Raw genomic sequence first — 19959 nt, 5'->3', positions numbered from 1 at the left:
TTGCATGCTGTCTTTCTATCACATAACTTTTAAATTTTTAATTAATGAGACATTCAAAAAGGCTGAAAAACTCAGATGAAAGCATACTGGCCCAAAATTGACTCTTATTAGGTACATTGAAGTGGTACTATTAAAAATAAATTAGGTATATTGTCCAAATAAAAAACACTTAGAAACTTTTGGCAACAGATCAAAGAGTACTTGGTTACTTATATAATTTTAGACTGGTCAAGCAGATTTACCTTTGACTTTAGTGCAAGCATTGTAATTACATTGTAATACAAAATTGGCTTCAGGGACAACTGTTCAGCAAAATATTCTACACAGTACCTTACCAGTAAATTGAACATCGGAAGGAACTAACTCCATGAGTGATCTTTTCCCAAAATATTTCTTTCACTTATACCTTTACCAATCTTTACTATTGAATAACTTGGGAATAAAAATTGTTGTCTGTTCTTTTAGGTAGCAAACAGAGGCTGAAGTAATGGATGCCAAAAGGATTAGGTTCAAAGTGGCTTTTCCAATATTTCTGTTCCACCATTAATGGATTTTTGAACAGTGGGGGGGCGTGGGGTTGGAAATAATACATTGGATGCATTCTCTATCGCAAAGGCACAAATTCAAGAAGCAGTGCTTTAAGGACTTCGAAGTATCCACATGTCGCCATAACGAGCTTCCCTTGCATAAGAAAGATAATTAATTATAAATAAAAATGAAAAACAAATCAAAAGCAATTCCTCAGGTCAGAAATTTTCTACAGGGGAAAATTTATTTCACTAAACAGAAATGTTTAAATAAAATTGGTGAGCATTATAAAGGGTGTGGATTCATAATGATAATGGGCAGCAAACAACGGTGCATTCAATTACATATGAGAGGGTGAAAGAAAACACTTTACCTGATAAGGGAGTCCACACGCACCAGGATACTTTGAATTGGATTTGCTCTTCCGGTAAGCACACTCCTTTTCTGCACTAGACCTGCTAGAGATATCAAAAAGAAGAAAAAAGAAGTGACATATACGTACACAGAATTTATGCAAGATAGTTCAACATAAAACATAGATAATTCAATAATCTCATATTTCAGCACGAATAAACATGACCTCATCCAGATATAGTACCTAAGTACCTATAGTATAGTTAAGAAGCACCTAATATGGTTAAGGACAAAAAAAATTTTTCTACACAGATGGCAAAACAATGCACAGCATACTGATGTCAGATAAAAATTTATAAGGAAATATATTCAATTATGTTCCAAGACAACTATTAGGTCCATAACAAGAGATGGCCGAGAAAGACTACACATATGACAGAAATATATACAATAGACTCTCATTAATACGAAGTTCACGGGAGTGAAAAACCGGAGGTTTGTAATAATGAAGTTTGTATGAACGTTTCTTTCAGGAATCATCACAAAAAAATATACTTTGTCCAAATTTCCTCTCTCTTCAATCTCCCGTACTTACTGTATTTCTCCGAAATATAGTCCCCAGGCAATATTATAATTTTCAGGCTTGAGTTTCAGGAAAGAATTTAAAAAATGGGTTTGAATATAGTCGCCCTTTACTTTTACTATGGGCATTTTTGGAAAAAAAGGGGGGACTATATTCAGACCAATACGGTATTAGTCGGACTGCGGAATAGCTTCAGAGTCATGTGTATAAAATAGGCCATTAATTTACTTGCCAATATATAAAAAAAAGTACATTCTTTGATTTTATCAATAGAAGAACGCGGTATGATGTAATCGAGTTTTGATATCTTCCCCAATACTTAATAAGTAAGTCCTCGATATACGAACAAGATGCTTCGAGACCCAGCTCATAAGTTGATAAACCTATGTAACATACCAAGAAGTGTAGTTATCCTGAAGAATGTAACACTGCATTACAATCATGCATTAACACAGGATTGTGACGAACCGACCTAGCTGGGCATGTGACGCAGCCAGAGCCATAAAATCGCTGTCCGCAAGAAGGAAGAACAGGCGAAAAGCTGAGCAGTAATTGACTTCACAACACAGAACATGCACATAGTGCAAGTGTGAGCAAAGAGAAGACACTGTGTTGCAACGGCCAACTTGAATGGTGCCAAATTTGAAATTTTGAGCACCCGTGAATTTTTCGAATGCTTGTATCTCTGAAAGTTTGTAAATCGAAAATTCATGAGAAGAGGACTTACTTTAAGACCAATTTATGTGCGGTAATGAGTGGGTCTTCATGATTCTACAGTAATGAAGCTTATTGTATGATGTTGTGTGCATACTTAAGTATCTCCTACTAAAGAAAGAACCATAATTGAAGCTCTTGGGAACAGTCCACAAGGAGAACTTTAATGTAGCACAATAATTACAACATAGTGTGGTGTATATCCACCTAAATGTTATTGCTTACTCGAGGAACTTCATAAAATAATTCTTTTTGTAACCACCAGGCCTAGACGGAGATTCATAATTTTGAAATAACCTAAATTTTGTAATAATGTTTTTATAGCTATAGATTGAATTGGCCTTTTCATCGGGACCAATGATTTGCTTCATAATAATGAGAACTTAGTATTTAGGCTGTTCTTATTAACTAGAGTCTACCACACAACATCCACCTGAAAAACCAAACATGTTCAAAAATGACAGAGAAAGAGAAAATTCCTGAGTCCCTGAAGTTGCTAGACATGCATTTCTCCCATGAAGATATCTTGAACTCAGAGTTGTATATAACTAGTAGGTTAACATGATTAGGGGGTCTAGTCCATAAGGACAGTATGCAGTGTTGCAGTCACCTCCTCTCCTGCCTCCTTGAATGCACTTCCTCTTTCACACTTCTAATTAAAACTGACCATTATCTCAGCACCACCCACAGTTTTACTTATTTAATTGCATAAGAACCCCATTTCTATGTTCGCAGACCTAAATATTTTCAGCCTTCCACAATTTTTTTCAGGGCCAATGAAAAATTATGAAATATTATTTCACGGCTGATGAAATTCATTTAGGGTTTTACCAAAGCTTACAGACTCCTGCTGAATATGCTCATAAGAGGCTACCAAGGAAAAAATACAAAGAAAAGAGTTTACTGTACTTGGTATTAAGGCATTTTGGGCCAAAAAAATTTTTGGCCAGTATTAACCCTCAAATAATCATGGAAAGCTATTTCCGATTCTTAATTTAAGATCAAGGATCAGGCAACTGCCATAATTGTCACAAATTAAAAAATAGATAAATGAATATGAAGCAATATAAATTATATTTATATTCAGTCATTATGATGCAATTAGTCTCCTTTGTGATTAGATGTGGATCAACTTTTTCTAGACCACTTTGGTTTTTATACCAGTTTCTCCATTCTAATTTTTATTTAGCAATGGAAAATTTCAATTTTCAATATAAACCAAATAATTTTTTGCCGAATTAGCATGCTTATCAAGGATAATTTAAATTGCATCCAACAATATGAAGCACAAGAGACTATATGTGGCCACATACATAAAATGTAATGCCTTAAACTTGGAGTAAATGATTGCTTGAGGTTATATTTATTTCCAACTACTTTAATTTTAGCATATCCACAGCCCTGAGAGAAATTTTTGTTTTGCTGGTATAAAAAACAATTTTACCATGCCCACAATATTATAGAAAGCAAAATAGTCCATACAAAATATGCTAAACATCAATCATCGCAACACTACACACAAAGAGGGAGTGTCATGCAATCATTTTTCCTGCCCCTTATGAGTTACAGCTACGAGTAACAGCTGCACGTAACAGCATAAAAATGATTGACTAGCATGAACATTTTCCAGGGATAATTCAGCAATATGTAGACCTTTCTATTATTGAAAGAGGTACCTTCCTCCCAAGCAAAACATAACAAGGAAAATAAGAATGATTACAATTCTGGACCTGGAATGCTGTCACTGGAAAGATCCCTCAGAGAAACGAATATTTGTTTTGTGTGATCACTAACTTTGTGTAGTACAGGCATCCCCTGAGTTACGTAAGAGATGCGTTCTGGTAGACTCTGCGTAAGTCGTAATTTACGTAAGTCGAACCTTTGCGTTAGTGCTTCAGAGATTGCGATTGGTGCGGTGAAATTCTCAGCGGAGAAATGCGCGGTAAATTCTCGGTGAAGTTTCATTCAATTCACTGCAATATTCATGAACTCTTCCACGAATTCTTACATTATTAGATACAAAATCGATAAACATTAATATAGTCTGAGAGTTGCATCTCGAGCATTGCCAATCAAAATGCGTAATATTATTACCAGAGTTGACCGATCGCGTAGATTCGGGAAAGTACGGTATCTCAATGTTACATTACTAAACTGAATACTGAAATTGATTCATTATGTTATACTGCGATCTAAGGACCCAAAGAATGCATCGTCTACCTACCTATAATCATTATATCTTCTGCCTTTTATACATTACGTTGATCGATGAATCTGGTGGTTTCACTGTCACAGTTAATACACGTAGGAGGAGTGTCTAGGATTACGAGCAAATAACACACAAAAAATACCAGTAAATGACTATATTCTTAGATACATTCACACGCACATACACTCTATCTTTCACACACGGAAACATACTTTCATTCTCTCATATCTCAATAAAATAACATGAAAATATCATCATTTGAATATTTACTTCGCTGGAAACATCGAAGAGTATTTCCAAAGCACAAAGCTAATTAAAAGTGAGCTTTTATTCAGCTATCTCCGTCATTAACGTGCAACAAAGTTAGTGGGGAAAAGCTTTCAATGATGCAATATTCATTTACAGTTGCACACAATATGAGAGAACGAGAAAATGCAGCTTAATAAAATTTTCCGCCAGAAACATGTAAACAATTATGCAATTAATATCGTGTGTCAACTTTTTATTAACTTTTTCGTGGCGTTCATTGCCAACACTCAAAATTTCAATGCCGTTACGTGGGTACTAAACAATTTTTTTCCGCAATAAAGATTTCTGCTTGAACTTCATTTTCTTTTAATTCCACAGATGGAAATGTTCAAACTTAAGGATACAATTTTTAAATAGTTGAAAGTAGGAGTTCGGGTGTGCATGCTGTATAACAAGCTGTATCATACAGGAATGAGCGCAACCACATCCATCGCTAGAACTGCAGATTTTCACGTTGATTGCTGACTTGGGATTTCGAAGGGATTTTTCTACAGAAATTAATGAAAATTCCTTTGAGGAATGACAAAAGCGGGTCACTTTGTTATTTTTAGCACGTAAAAAACTTGATAACTATTCCATATTTTTTCTACCATAGGTTGTACGAGCGAATATCTACTTCTTCGCGCTCGCATTCGAAAATTAACGTAATCATTTGAAATACGGTTATCGCTTACCTAAGTACGGATTTACGAAAGTCGAGACATACATAACTCGGGGGATGCCTGTACAAGGCTGGTCCGTAACCTAACTTGGTTCTCTACAAGAACAGGCAAAACTCTTGAATGGAAAGGGAACTCAGAGAAGAAACCTCTTATCATTACTTAAGTGGCATCCACTGTAACGAGCTGGAGCTTCTTTATCTCGAATGTTTATAGCAAGAAAAGTCTCCAAAAACTGTAAATCTTCTCAATAACTTCACTCAACAATTACAAAACAGCCATTAAATCGAATCACCACTTTCCATTCTTCATACACAAAACTGACCTTCAGATACATTTCATGAGAATATGCCATAATGGAAACATTACTTACGAAGCATTGCCGAGGCCTGTTGACACCTCAACTACAGCATCTGGCTGAGATGTGCCTCCAACTTCCTCGAGGGCCGTGGCCACAACGGCACCCAGTTGCACAATGAGACTCATCCTGCCACCGCCTGGCGCACCCAAGCGTGCCGCCGTCACGGAGGGTGATGCAGCAGAGGCGGCTGCAGCAGCTGTGGCTCCACCCCTCCTGGAGACCATTGCCACCGAGGATGTGGACGGAGTGGCTGCGGCAGAGGAGATTGGGGGGGCAGCACTGGTTGTGGCGCCCCCATGGCGTCCACCCCCCCCTCCTCTCCCGCCACCCCCCACCACCTCCACCACTGATGGGGCCCACGTCTTGAACCAGCGGTGGACACCAACGGAGGAATCAACCCACTCCTCCCCACCTCACTACTCCTCCACACCACACACCACTAGCCGTTAGATGCTACAGGAAATGGCAAGCATGGACAAAATTTTCAGTCATGGAGAAATAGAATCTTGAAAGTCAAGAAACATAGGCAAAATAATCTGTTAAAACCCTAATAATGCCATCCTATAATAAGTACTATGTCATACATACTTTTATACTTAGGATCAGTAGAAGCGAGGCACTATTTTGCACTTGTGTGACCGCACCTTGAATATTCAGCCAGCATATATACAATCTAATGTAGAAACTCTAAATCCGTGAACTTGATAAAATAATAAGGAAATCTGTGCGATTCGTTAAAAACAGCTATGTGTAACAGGCGTTAAAAAAAGCGTTACATAGATATTTAATGAATAAGGTTGGGAGCCACTTAATACTTTTAAGACGCTCGGCTTAGATTGCTTGAGTATTTGAGAACTGGTATCTTTCAGAGTGACATGGAGAACATCATGTTAGAGCCCAGAGTAAGAGAATTCATTTTTCCCCTGAACATACTTTTAATACACACAAGGTGAAACTTCTTTAGAAAATCTTTTCATTTAAATTGTTGATGGCTAGTGCCACAGCACTCCATGCCACACAGGTGGTTTGAGGGTTAGTATGTATATTAAATGAAACCTATGGTAAAATATCAGTCCAATCATTAAATTCAGCCATAAAAATGGAATACTTTATGGTTGGACTCAGAGAAATAACCCCACACTGATTATGAGGATAGCATTAACAAGTTAATTTACTTCCAGGCTGAATCCTCGACAAGACAATGACTTTTCAAGTAGTGAACTTTTTCTGATGCTCTCACACTGACTAATATTTGAATCGATTGATAGCCACAGCAAGAATGAAATAAAAGCACGGCATTTTCAATATTTTCACCTTTTCGCTGCGGCACACTCTGCGGAAACCTACCCGTCACATGCAGCGAAAGTGCTAAGCGCATGGCAAGCAGGAAGAAAAGGTGCGTTCACAGCAGCCTGCCGTGCGAACGTACCAGGTATGTTCACAGCATTGTAAGGGTTAATTAATCAGAAAAAAAACAGGTAGAAAAAGTTTGATAATAGGGTCAAAAAAAACTTTCAAAACAGAACTAATAACAACTTAAGAGGAGTAAAATAACAGCCACACTTGCATCATCAGTCCCTTGAGAACAGCTGCCAGATAATAATTTGCAGTCATTAAAGTAAAATTACAAGGAAGAGACACCAGCAAATCAATTTCCCAGCAATACAAAAATATTTTTTTTTCCTTTATAAGCTAAAAAACCCAAAAAACATTTGCAATATTCCAATCACTATTCTCCATACTTAGTATTCTGAAGGACATTGAATTGAAATTATCATCCAAGTAATTCCATAAAATACTCTCACAGATAGTAATCTTTCGAGACGCAAAGAAATCACATGAACTTTACTTGTTAGCCATAATTGACAGCAATACAACAATTCATTCACATTGAACAAAAATAATGTCACTGGAGGAAACCAATCCATTCACTTCACAAGTGGTCCATGCACAGAAATCCTATTTTGACTAGGATGAGTATTTTTAAGGCTTTCAATCACTCTCACATTCCTATCGCTTTCAATCACAGGCACTACTACAATGACTTGAGCCTCTATTCCCAAATGTTACCCTGTGGTTACCTCGGAAATGTCCAGTAAATATAAAGTGAATAATATCAATTAATGAAAACTGTTAGACAGAATAAAAAAACCTTCACTCTTTCACACACTTGAACAGTGAAAATTGCAATTATTGAAAGAAATTTCATAGTCTAATGCAAGAAATATGATATAAGAAAATGTTCCAATTTGGTGAAGCAGAAGAAGACATTAAATTTAAAACTGATATATCTCCTTTTCTAAAGGTAGTTTATGAAGGTGTAAAAAGAACAGAAGAAAAACCTCTTATGCGCAGGTTTAATCAACTGGATAAAAGATAATGTGTGAAACAAAGAATTTACTTTCACGAAGACAGCGTACAAAAAGAATAAATAATTGAAAGTTAGGTTATAAACTTCAAGGCTACGTGGCCACAAACTAGGAAAACAGGCAGAATGAAATGACAGAAGCAGGCAAACTTTGAGTAAGAAGGCTCTGGCTGAAGTCTAGGCTACAATGAATGTTAAATTAAGTAACGCAGCTGTTCTTTCTGCTAGCATTGCTCGTGTTCACTCAAGAATAGAGCCAGTAGAGCTCATATGTCCTGCAACAAGATGACAGAATTTTAATATTTGTTGTCAAGAAGAGAAAAATGAAGAAATTCCACTTTTTAAGTTGGCTATGAAAGAAATGATATTGGGTCATTTTCCAGGAATTTACATTCATAGGAATTACCTCAATTACAGCATTTATTGAACTCCATAAGTAGTTTGGTCATGAGCCTAAGCCTTATTTTTATCACAATTCTCAAGATATAATTAAATACGTTCCATGTCAAATCCACTCACTTATCCTGGCACTAACCACCATTTTTCATAGCATTAAATTCAAGCCACCTTGAATCTATATTACAATATGGATTTTAGAATGCAGTTTCCCAAATCTAGAGAACTGAAAAACTGTTCGCTATGCCTATTAGTTGATGAGTAATGATTAGCGGAATATATTTACAAATTCTCATAAAATGATATAATTATACTTAGTTTCTCAGACTAACCTCCCTAACAGAATCAGCAAATATGTGAAATGAATAAACCCTAAAGAAAAAAAAATTTCTGACCACATCACCAATAAATGTATTCATGTGTTGCAGTTGGGACTAACATTATACATTCAGTTCCCTCTAGTTATATTTTGTTGACATCTGAATGAAAAAGTTTCCGATGATTATGCTCTGTATTTTTAAGAACAGTTAGCACCTTTACAGAAAAAACTGCACACTTAGCCAATTTAAATGCAATATAATCAGTTACTGTCATATTCAGATATGTTTACTACAAGAAATATCAGGTACAATATTAAACAATTTTTATCTTTAGTTTTTTCATCACCAAGTCAGCCATAATTTTTACATTCCAGCTGCCTTCCCATTCACTTTTATAAAATACTTGGGGCAGTTAATTACCAAGAGATACTTCTCTGCTTATAAATACTTAGCATTCAGCTTTGCTTCTTAATTAGAGAAAACAACTACCAATAAATTGATAAGTTATACATCACAGGTTCTACTTTCTAACCAGTTATTTTCAGGATTCATTACTCAGTTGAGAAACACGATACTTAGCCCTGTTGTTCTTTGTGGTTTTATGTCCAGAACAATATCTACAATAAAATACAATCATGTACCCCTTCAGGTCCGATCAAAAGTTTTTTGCATTAAATAATAACAATTGGATATTTAAAAATATTTCTGTGGCTTTGCAGTAATGAAGCTTACTACAATTATTAATGGTTCAAAAATAATTTTCCGGAGGTCTTTCATACTATAGAAAATTCAGGATGAGACTAGAATTCATTTCTGAACATCTTTCAACTTCTTGATCTCTACTTGATCCAGCAGCCGGTGGCAAATTTCTTTTTTGTATAAATATTAGATGACAAAGTTCACCGTTCCTACTCTGAGAAATGAGCAATATTACCAGATGCTAAGGGTATCAATCAGGGTGCCCAGCCAATCTAAGCAGAAAAATTAATGTATAATTCCCTGTTTTCCAGGGAAATTTTACAAAATTCCAGGTTAATCTTATGTGATAATTGCAATGGATAAGAATTTAAAAACACCCAAAATTACTTCAATACATGGTACTACATCTACGCATAAACAAGGACAAGGAAGAGGTTAGTTAACGCATTTTATGCTAAGTTTTAATTTATGCAATGCAAGCCAAGAAGCTGCTTTGCCCTCCTTAGTAGATGATGACATCACCAGGAATTCTATTCTTTGTGCTTTTGAATCTTACTTGAGTCAAGGCATTAGAGTGAAGAGGCAGGGACTTAAAATTGATGCACAATTCCCGATTCACACAGTCACTGAACACCCTTTCAATCATGGAGATCAATTCTTGGAAGAGTAATTATCGTCTCACTTAAATCATGAGCCTCATACATTCTGCAGTGGAATGAACCCTTCATATGCTATTGAAGATGTGATAGCAGTAAATACATAATTAAGATGTACCATAAAAATCATGACAGTTGAGAGTTATAGAGAAACTACCTACCTCCTGTCTAATAAGGAAGCTAATTTCAATGATGGAATTGGTTTATCCCTGTTGCCCACATTCTGGAACAGTTCACATGAGTGACTGTTGTGAGATTCGCGGTCCTACGAGAAAGTTAAAAGACTTATGGGGACAAAAGTTTTAAAAGAAAACCTCCTTTCATCTCATCATCCAAGGTCAGAAAACAATTTTCTTAGCCTTTCTATGGATCTGGTCATCCCGCTACTTGCTCAGTGCTCATCCTATAGATATGAGTATTCAAATGATTTGGTTCGAGAAACTGCATGGTCACAAGTATTAATTTATTCATAACCATCACTTAGTACATAATTTCTATAAGTATAGGTGAGATAGGAAATACTGTCCGCACACTACCCAGCAATATTCACATCAAGCTGCCAGTGGTAAGTTAAACTTGACGAAAGCCAAGCAGCTGTCCATCTACACATTTAAAGAAAGTGCTAACTAACTTAAGGATTTAACTAGTCTTTATAAAGTTATTTTTTCTGGGGTTATAAAACATGGTGACATACATTTAAAAGAATGGTCATAGCATTTAATACCAATCTCCATGCACCAGGGTACTTAACGTACATGAGCCCTATAATAGCTACAAAATAACTGTAAGGTCTCAATCATCGATTAACATGACCATGATGCCAGCAGGTAACTATTAAATGACATATTATCCTTGACTTCATCATTACACCATTGTAGTGCTAAAAAGACGCTTTTGTCATTAAATACTGTAAAATAAATACAAAACACATTATATTAAAATATGTATTGTTTACATATTTCCTATACATTTTCATGCCAGCCTAGTAAGGATATGAAAGCTGAGAATCATAAGTTGACCATCACAGGCTGGCTATACGTGTAACACTCTTACCATGAATGCCTGGAATGCAAATATATCCATTTTCGCAGAAACCAATATAGTTTTATATCCCTTATTCCTTTCTACAGTACTTTCCTTCTATTCCCCACGTTTATCATATTTGTCTCATGGGGACTCCACGGTATTCATTCCATTATCCAGTCACTAAGCTATCACTACGCCACTGATCCAAATCCTGATTCACTAGTAATATTCATGTCTCTAAGTCTTTGTTCCCCGTCTCAGCTGCCATCGGGGTATACGACGGCATTTGTTCGGCACAGAACCCTTAAAACCTTAATGTGGATTTCCTTGCACGGAGACCCCTCCGGTGAAACTCACCTACCCGAGACAACCCATTTCTAAACACATATACCACCCGACACGAGCGTACCCAAGATCAAATCTTGGGGGTGGGGGGGCAAGCCATGGTTGTCCAAGTTGTAGTCATGGAAAAGGAGAATGAAATCAACATTTTAAGGAAACTGTAACAGCTCTTTATTAGTTGTTAAAATTATTTGCTTAAAAAATAGTTTTCCTTAAAGACATTTGCGATTTTTGCTTCTGCCCTACCCCTCGCTGGGTACGCCCATGCCTCCCAACAGGAAAACATTGGAACACTTAAGAAGCATTGATTTCCAGATACTTTGGCACATATACATCACTGAATTTTCGTTTAACATAGGTAACGCTCCGGGAAACGGCTGCGCAACCCAATCTAGTTTACTTCAATGGCATTGCATGACACAAGTACTATTCCTCCAAGAAATCACAGCGGCATTGAACTTGTATAGGTTAATCTCACAATCATAGGAAGAATTCGCCATCTTCACTGAACGAACCAAACAACCTAACAGGTAACGACCGACGACATCTCGAATATCACTAACGAAAAATTCAGAACATGCGACGAAAATGCACCGATGGTGCAGGATGCATCGACAGAAAAAAACTGATAGGCAACAATTTAACATAAACAAGACACTGTGTGATAGGGCATCAACCGACTCAAAAACAAATAGAAATTGGCATTAGACGGACTCCACCTACTGCATGCGCAAACACAAGCCAAAATACCAATACGCGCGTCAGTGAGTAACAGCCCGCCATTTTCCTTCACCACGGGAAAACAAAGCGAAAATCATCCGCTTGACTCAATAACAATGGCCCATGCGCCAAGGAAGCAGCATCAACAACAACACAAAGCGCTACTACCCATTCCCTTCGCTCGACCTTCCTTCCCCCCTCCTCCTGCCAACCCGCATTCCCGCGACCCTCGCACGCCCAGCCTTCCCCTTCCCTTCCGTCAGGTCGCGGATCGACGCACACATCCCCTTCCCCTACCGCACTCTAAAAAATCCATCCCCACCCATTCGCTCTTTCCCTGACACGGTAGCCATACTTCCCCCAGTCTTCCCTCAAAGAGTAGGCGCAAGGCGGGCGCCCTACGAGCACAACCGACAACGCCGCAGCAAAAAAATTAGGAGATTGGAGAGGGAGGCGGAAGAAGGGAGCTCCGGTTCATGGAGCGCGGGAGACTTGGCAACGTTGCTGCCGCTGGCTGGACATTTCATCTTTCTTTCGTTAACCCCCCCCTCCCGCTGTCCCGTTCTCCGCCACTCCCCCTTCCCCGCCCGGGCGAAACTCGTCGCTCCGCGGCCCAGGAAACAACAACTGACTGCGACTCTTTTGACTTTTAAAAGCAAGCCCCGCAACAAACGGAGAGGTACGTACACTCGATCGGTCGCGATGGACTAATTACGATTGAGATAAATAATACCCTAACAGATAAACCAACAAGGAACGCCCAGAAGCTAGACGACGAAATGCAATCATTTACTAAAGCTTCGCCCTAGATTACAGGAGCACAGAAAATATTTCCCGATTCGAAGACACGCAGAATCTTATCGTCCGTGGAGGTCATAGCGAAACGATTGTTTGCTTAAAACACGATATCCTGAGCATTTCTCCTGGGTGACCATCTGCGCTAGTAGTTCCCCAAAAGAATATTAAACGACTAATGACGACCACTCGAGGGATGTCAAGAAAGGTAATGTATACCTAGATCATGGACCAATGTACCATTCGCAGGACCGAGAGGGGCCTGGGTGGTGAGGAGAGAACGCATTCATAACACAGGGAGCATGAGAGTCGCCCCTGCAAACCTCACGCTCGGAATGCGCAAATTTACAATTTAATCCAACCATTACAACTCCCGCAGTTGTTCATCATTATTCGGACACGAGATGAGGTTTAAAACACAACTTACCATGCCTACGGATTACTTCGTCACGTAAGGTAAGTTCATCAATTCACTAACAAAGCCGAGATTCGTAAGGGCCAAACAAGGCACGCACCACAATGTTGACGAACGGTACCACTTAATGATTACGGCAATCTAATTCAACATGACTAAAAAAAATCTCCGCTGGGCAAAACAAGGGAGTAATTCGCACACACATCATCGCTAGAGCAATGTAGGATTATATTACGTCTGAGTAAATCTAACCTCCTGTAAACATCAGCCATAGGACTGCCGTAAATATCGGATGGGAGGGCTCGGGGCACAGGCTATCGATCCTAAAACAGACGACTAGAAATTCATAGCAATGTGAAAGGCGCAACACTAAACAGGGCAAAGCAAAAATATTTTGCTGCTCCTTCCGACAAACCCCCTGTACATCTAAGCAGCTGCCAGTAACCACGACGACCAATGACGTCATAAGCGACTTTTTCCCTTCCCCCCTCGCTCTGAATTCTGATGCTCCTCACACCAAATCCGCTTCTTCCTCCTCAGCCTCTCCTCTAGCGTCTGCTCATTCCCTGAGGGTCGGTCGGCGAGGCTCGCTCAGGATGTGGGGGCGGCGGGAAGGATGGAAAATCAATCTATGCGGAGCGTGCGCGCGAACAGTGAACGGCGGACAGGGAAATTCTGGTGGGGATACAATTTCGTAATTACTTAGTAAATGACTATGGTTTGACTTTGATATGCCACCCGAACGATTAATTACGAAGCCGCCCATAACAGTGGCATTCAAAGGAGATAAATTTTTTTAAATATAAACAGCACAGGATTCAAGGATTTCGTGGAATGAGTGAGAAGTTTACGAACATAACATAACAGGATCAGAGAATTTAATAAGCCAAATAGAAATAGAATCTAAGTGTTAACGCTAACATCCATACACAACAGAATCGACCACGACTGAAAGGGACTCCCTACAGATAATAAAAAGATAATACACGCCTCCGAGGGAAGGTTGGATAAAATCTGCCTTTAATTGGACCATGATGAGAATTCCAATTGAAGAAGGCGTAAGTACGATCTTTTTCGCCGCAAAGACGAGAACAAACAAACGTAAAACAAAAACGAGTCATAACTGGGCAACCTACTAAACCAAAATCATAACATAGCATTTTCCTTGACGAGATAATGATACTGATAATTAAAGTCAACTAATTCGGCACAATAATCTCATCCTGAATAGACATAATCAAGAAACAAAGTCAACAGAGTCGTGCTCCTGCGATTACATGAAAATTACTTTTGACGGATGGACATTTTTAAATAAAATACTGAAGTCTCACCACCAATATCAATAGAACAAGAAAACACATACAGCAGTACCCTTAACACAACCAACGTCTAGTAAAAAGCCAACGTTACCATTCCTCCATAATAAAAGGAGCCATGCTACAAAGATCAACATACAATTTAAGACTGACCCCCATTCGACGAGTGTAAAATTAAATTGACGCCATAATATGTATAGAACCATGTAAGGAATAGATGAAAACAATTGCAGCATCAAGAAATTCTACCAGTGTAATAAACAAATGCCTAAAAAAACAATTCTTACCAGCAACTGACAGCAATTTTGTGGTACACTTCAAGAGACGATGTAAACACTTCCATTTCCACCGATGCGACGCGACGGCAACTTTAAAGTATCCCTTTCTCTGGCAGAAAAGGTCGTTATATGTGACGTTTTCGCCGTGATTTCACTTTTTAGTCCATTTTTTCCTTGTAAATTTGGAGACACTAACATCTCTCTCACATAACCAACCAAACTAAAGATGGCGGCCATTCAGAAGTCCAAACAAAGGTGCACATAGTTACGTCCACGGACTCCTTTACGATAGCCTCAGACCCAGGTGAAAGTTAAGTAGTTACTGCTCATCACGTTAGATCGCAGCACCATTCAGAGTCGTCTGGCTCACATTGTTGCCATCAGTTACTATGACCACCTTGACGGAATCGTTATCAAGGTTGGATGATTGGAATAGCCTGTTATCATGATCTTATTTGACAGAAAATCACATAAAAGCAATCTTATTCGTGATTAGACCCACGGAACTTACTTCTTCAACCAGTGGCTGTCTTTACCATACGTGGGAAGAGGAGGCAGGGGTATTTGGGGTAGATAAAGGGAATTTCGGTAACTTTTTCTTGTGTTGGTATCGTTAGTTCTGTGTGCCATGTTGGAGTTTACGAATTAAAATTGGGAATATGGCGAAGTGTTGTCACGGAATATGGGGGATTTCCGTAACTATACATGTTAATTATATGTAGAGATTGTTCTTTTCCTCATGAGAGATAGAAGCGGAGTATAGTTTACAGTAATTTCACAACTCAATTCTTGCGATCCTGCATTTTACGGTATTAGTCCTAACGGAAGGCGATTTTACGTTCGCAAGTGATAACATAATTGGGGATGATGGTGATAACCTGGCGCTCTCAGTTACTTAAATTCCTTTTATGGGGATATTCCTTCGAATCTGTCTGTAATTAGCCGTAATGCTGGAGAACCGAATAGTGGTTCGATAATTAGTTCACAATGGCGGAATGCATCGACCCGTGTAGTCCAATGAGTATTGAAACCATTGAAACATAACTCGCTGTTTTTGCGTGATGACTTCCAATACCGAGAGGTATGTAGAAATCGTGACATAGACTTCCTTATTTACTTCGCATGGGACAGGAAATTTGAAGGATGATTTATTATTGCGGTTGTAATATTGTCATTTTGACGTGAGTAAATTGGATTAAACACACTCGGGCTTCCAACCGATTCAGATTTGTCTCTATGCCGACGTTTCGACAGCTTATTCTGCTATCGTCCTATGGGATCGACTCATTCTATGAGGATGGTAGCAGAGTAAGCGGTCGAAACGTCTGCATGGAGCCAAATCTGACTCGGTTGAAGGCCCGAGTGTGTTTCATCCAACGTGTGTTGTGTTTGATAATCGATGACTAGGGGAATAGGCCGCTCAAAAGTTTAGTTATCATGACTTCTGACCCTTAACGTGTGCTAAACAGACCCGTCAGCGGTGTCGACTAAATATAGAGGACATTTTATCGTGCTAATCCCTGCGCTAGGCTAAATATTTTTGAGCAATTTCAGTCTATCTTTACTTGGCACCCGTTGCTGTTACAAGGATTTTTTTCTCCATCCCTTTTGAATTTCATATAAATAGTCGAACCTACTTGCTGAGGAACGTGTTGGACGGGTCTTAAAATAACCATGACAAAGTACGAAATTTGTTAGAATTTTTAACTTCCGTCTGATGGTACGAATAACTGGAAATTTAAAGTTATTTAGAGCTTCTAATCGTACTCGCGGTGACCCAGTTTTGTGAAAGATGTATAGTTAATGTTAACTAGTCTGTTTTAAGGATTACATTAATTTAATTCTAGACAGGGACGAAACGGAATTTCTCTGTAAACAGTTCCCCAATAATTACGGTTCTTAAAAAGTACTCATATTGGAATTATCGAAGAACAAATTACTTGTTGTGATGGAGTATCTCGTTATATTTTAATTGAGGAGACATTTAATCATGGAGATCATTAAAGTTTTATCCAAAGAATAATACTTTAGCCGCCGTTGACAAATTCGTACTATAAGTGACGAATGATTTGAATTAGTAATGAATTCTGTCTGTGTCATTCATAACTTTTTTTTTACTGACAGCCAACTAATTTTATATTTATAGCTTACGTCCCATATTTTATACTATTCTCGATGAAAAAATATTTTCTCGAATTAATAAAGTGGATTGCAGCTTCAAAACAATCGGTGTTTTCCTTCAATTATTTAATATCTCCAACAATGGGGAGGTGCTCATGGGCAAATGGCGATCTGATGGAATAGTCTGCTCTTGGCTTTGGGTACCTTGTCAATTGACTAAATTTGGTTGTGTATGTTCGACTTAAAGGGATCTTCTTCTTGGATTAACATATGTAAATCCTTGGTGGTGACATGCTGGAATGGCTTTTGAGAGAATTTACTATTAGAAGAATTATTCAAAGCCGTTACACTCATATTATGATCCTATAATTCTCCAATCCAACTGTGTGTAACTGTCCTAATTGCTGTGGTTGATTGCTAGGTGATTCCCACCATAGGATCACCAGGAATAGGTTTGTCATGGCAGCACAATTTTAGCATCTCATTGTCATGGATACCATGTACTCGAACTTTGCCACTGTTTGATTGACTTGGGTATTGTTGTAGTTTCCTGAAAGTGTGATTGTGAAGATCCGTAACATCTGGCATCGCTGATAGCAAATAAGTACCATTTTTAGATGTTAACAAAAATGGATAAAAAGCCTATTCATTATATTATTTCTCATCTGCAGCTAACTTTAAAATCCCACATCAGTGAAATATTTATCTATTAATAATTAATGCATTAATAAGTTCTGAAATGCTACCAGCCAAATGAGTTGCCTTAATTTTATCGGAAGATACCTTCACTTAAAATTTTCGAGCCTTCTGGCATGTCTGAACAACATTTTTCAATACATGAACTGTCATTTTGGAGTAATAAAATTCTCAAAGTTGCATAAGAAGTCAATAACTTATAGTCTGTATACCGTAGGGTGGCCCACAGGCCCTCCAGCTGCTGACTCTGGTAGTTGGCAGGCCCTTGCCCCACAATACTATATACAGGCTATAATAACTTCAAATGCAACTTTGAGTGTGTTAAAGTGACATACTTACTCAATCTCTATAATGGCAGGCAATAAGCAAAGTTTTCAAATTCTGCCTTAATAAATAAATCATGATTAGAGTATACATCTTACACTGCTCTTATTTCTGTCTGTGTAGTCTAATGATGCTACTGCAGAGTAGTGGAACATGAAGACCCCATTAAAGTTTAATTTCTTAAAGTAGAATTTGTTGTTTTTACTTCCTGGAAAGTCACGTTTAACATTTAGTTCTATGTCATGCATCCATTGTTTTTTCTTTCATCCTGTATGTTGTCACAATTACAAGAATTACAGGCCACTATCTGTGCTCTCAACCTTTTCCAATATAATTGCTAAACTATTTTACCATCTCATTCTCTGAAATCCTACAAAATGTTAACCATGGTTTTTGGGAATACCAAAAAATACAACAATATTCCAATTTTTAAAACAAATTTTTGATACCTTCCAAGACTTTTCTTTACCTTATCAAAGCTTGTGACCTTATAAATCATTCAATTTTGTTTAACTAACACCAATCTATGGGAAAATCAGACAATGCACTTGAATGGATTTAATCATACATTACAGATCGCCAACTATGCATAACATATTTCCATAGTCATCACAGCTGGAATATCACAAGGTGCTATTATAGGACCATTATTTAAATATTATATTTATTTAAATCGTGTACCCAACAATACCTCCTTTAAAAATGTATTGTCATATGTTGATGACACCACCATCCTTGTAACTGGTGAAAATATGGATGATTGGCTATGGATAAGGCTACCTCTTACCTACAATTCCATCAAAGCTCCTTGTGTTGATATAACATTATTTATGACCGCCATCAGGAAGCTTCCTCTGTAAATCCCTCTTTTCTTTCTCCACCCTTCCTAAATTACCAATGAGCGGATGAGGCATTCATAGAAGTGAAGTACTATGGGATATCTGAGTGTATTTAATTCTTTTTTTTTTTTGTTACACTTCATTATTTAACCATTTGTTTAACAACCCAATGTTAAAGGTCTCTTGTACTGTACCAGAACAATAGTCAATTCAATGCTTGAATGGTGCAAAATGAGTGATTTACATCTTTGCTTGAAACTACTGTCTACCTCCAATTCTATATTAAGAACCTTCCTAAACTTTCCAGTACATATGCTCCTGAAATTTGGTACACAAACCATTCACACTGCTCCTTCAATAAAATTACTGGGTATCTGAAGATCTTGACTGAGCATTACATGTTGATTTTGTGACTAAGTGAATTTTGTTTGGTATTTTTTAAATAAGAAGATTGCCTGTATTACTCTCCATTTAGGCACTTATGATGCTTTACTATGCAAAAATATCTTAACTGTTTACCCATGGCATATTCTGTATTAATGCCATCTATTGCTCCAAAGCCTCATCCATGCAGAAAAGTTGTAAAAGCCATTGCTGGTATACCTGAAAGGTATGGTGGACCAGTCTTTGAGGAACTTTGTGAGTCCCAATCAATCTGAAAATCTTTGTAAAAAGTAAAATCGTGGCCTTTCCTTCATTATACATATTTAACTTTTCAATCTTCATCAAAAATGATCCAAAGTTTTTCACTGAAAACTTCAATGTACACACATAGTCACCATACCAGAACGAGCAAATGCATGCATGGGAAAGGCTTTAGCTGTACGTTTTATCAAACTGGTGCTTTGTATTGAGCAACTAAGAAACATATACATCAAAACCATATCCAAACTACTTGCTGGGGAATAGAAAAATAGCATTGAATTACTAT

At 37.8% G+C, this 19959-nt stretch overlaps 1 protein-coding gene across 4 annotated transcripts in view; it reads right to left on the bottom strand.

The window, feature by feature from the left end:
- The window catches only part of LOC124156552 (inactive histone-lysine N-methyltransferase 2E), a 44680-nt gene extending 29347 nt beyond the window's left edge, over positions 1-15333 (bottom strand). For 2 of the 4 annotated variants that reach the window (XM_046531162.1, XM_046531188.1), the window contains exons 1-3: positions 15058-15332; positions 5730-6170; positions 902-986 (exon numbers count right to left, since the gene is read on the bottom strand). In XM_046531162.1, the coding sequence (XP_046387118.1) occupies positions 902-986; positions 5730-5941 (297 nt within the window). In that variant the 5' untranslated portion in view covers positions 5942-6170; positions 15058-15332. Of the gene's footprint in view, positions 1-901; positions 987-5729; positions 6171-6305; positions 7911-15057 lie in introns of those variants that run through there. The other 2 variants (XM_046531180.1, XM_046531172.1) reach the window with 2 other exon arrangements.
- Between the last annotated feature and the right edge of the window lie 4626 nt (positions 15334-19959).

Source organism: Ischnura elegans, chromosome 1 (assembly GCF_921293095.1).
Source record: "Ischnura elegans chromosome 1, ioIscEleg1.1, whole genome shotgun sequence".
In the NCBI taxonomy this organism is placed as follows: domain Eukaryota; kingdom Metazoa; phylum Arthropoda; class Insecta; order Odonata; family Coenagrionidae; genus Ischnura; species Ischnura elegans.
Note: the sequence above shows the minus strand (reverse complement) of the source record. Positions and strands in the feature narration are given on the sequence as shown.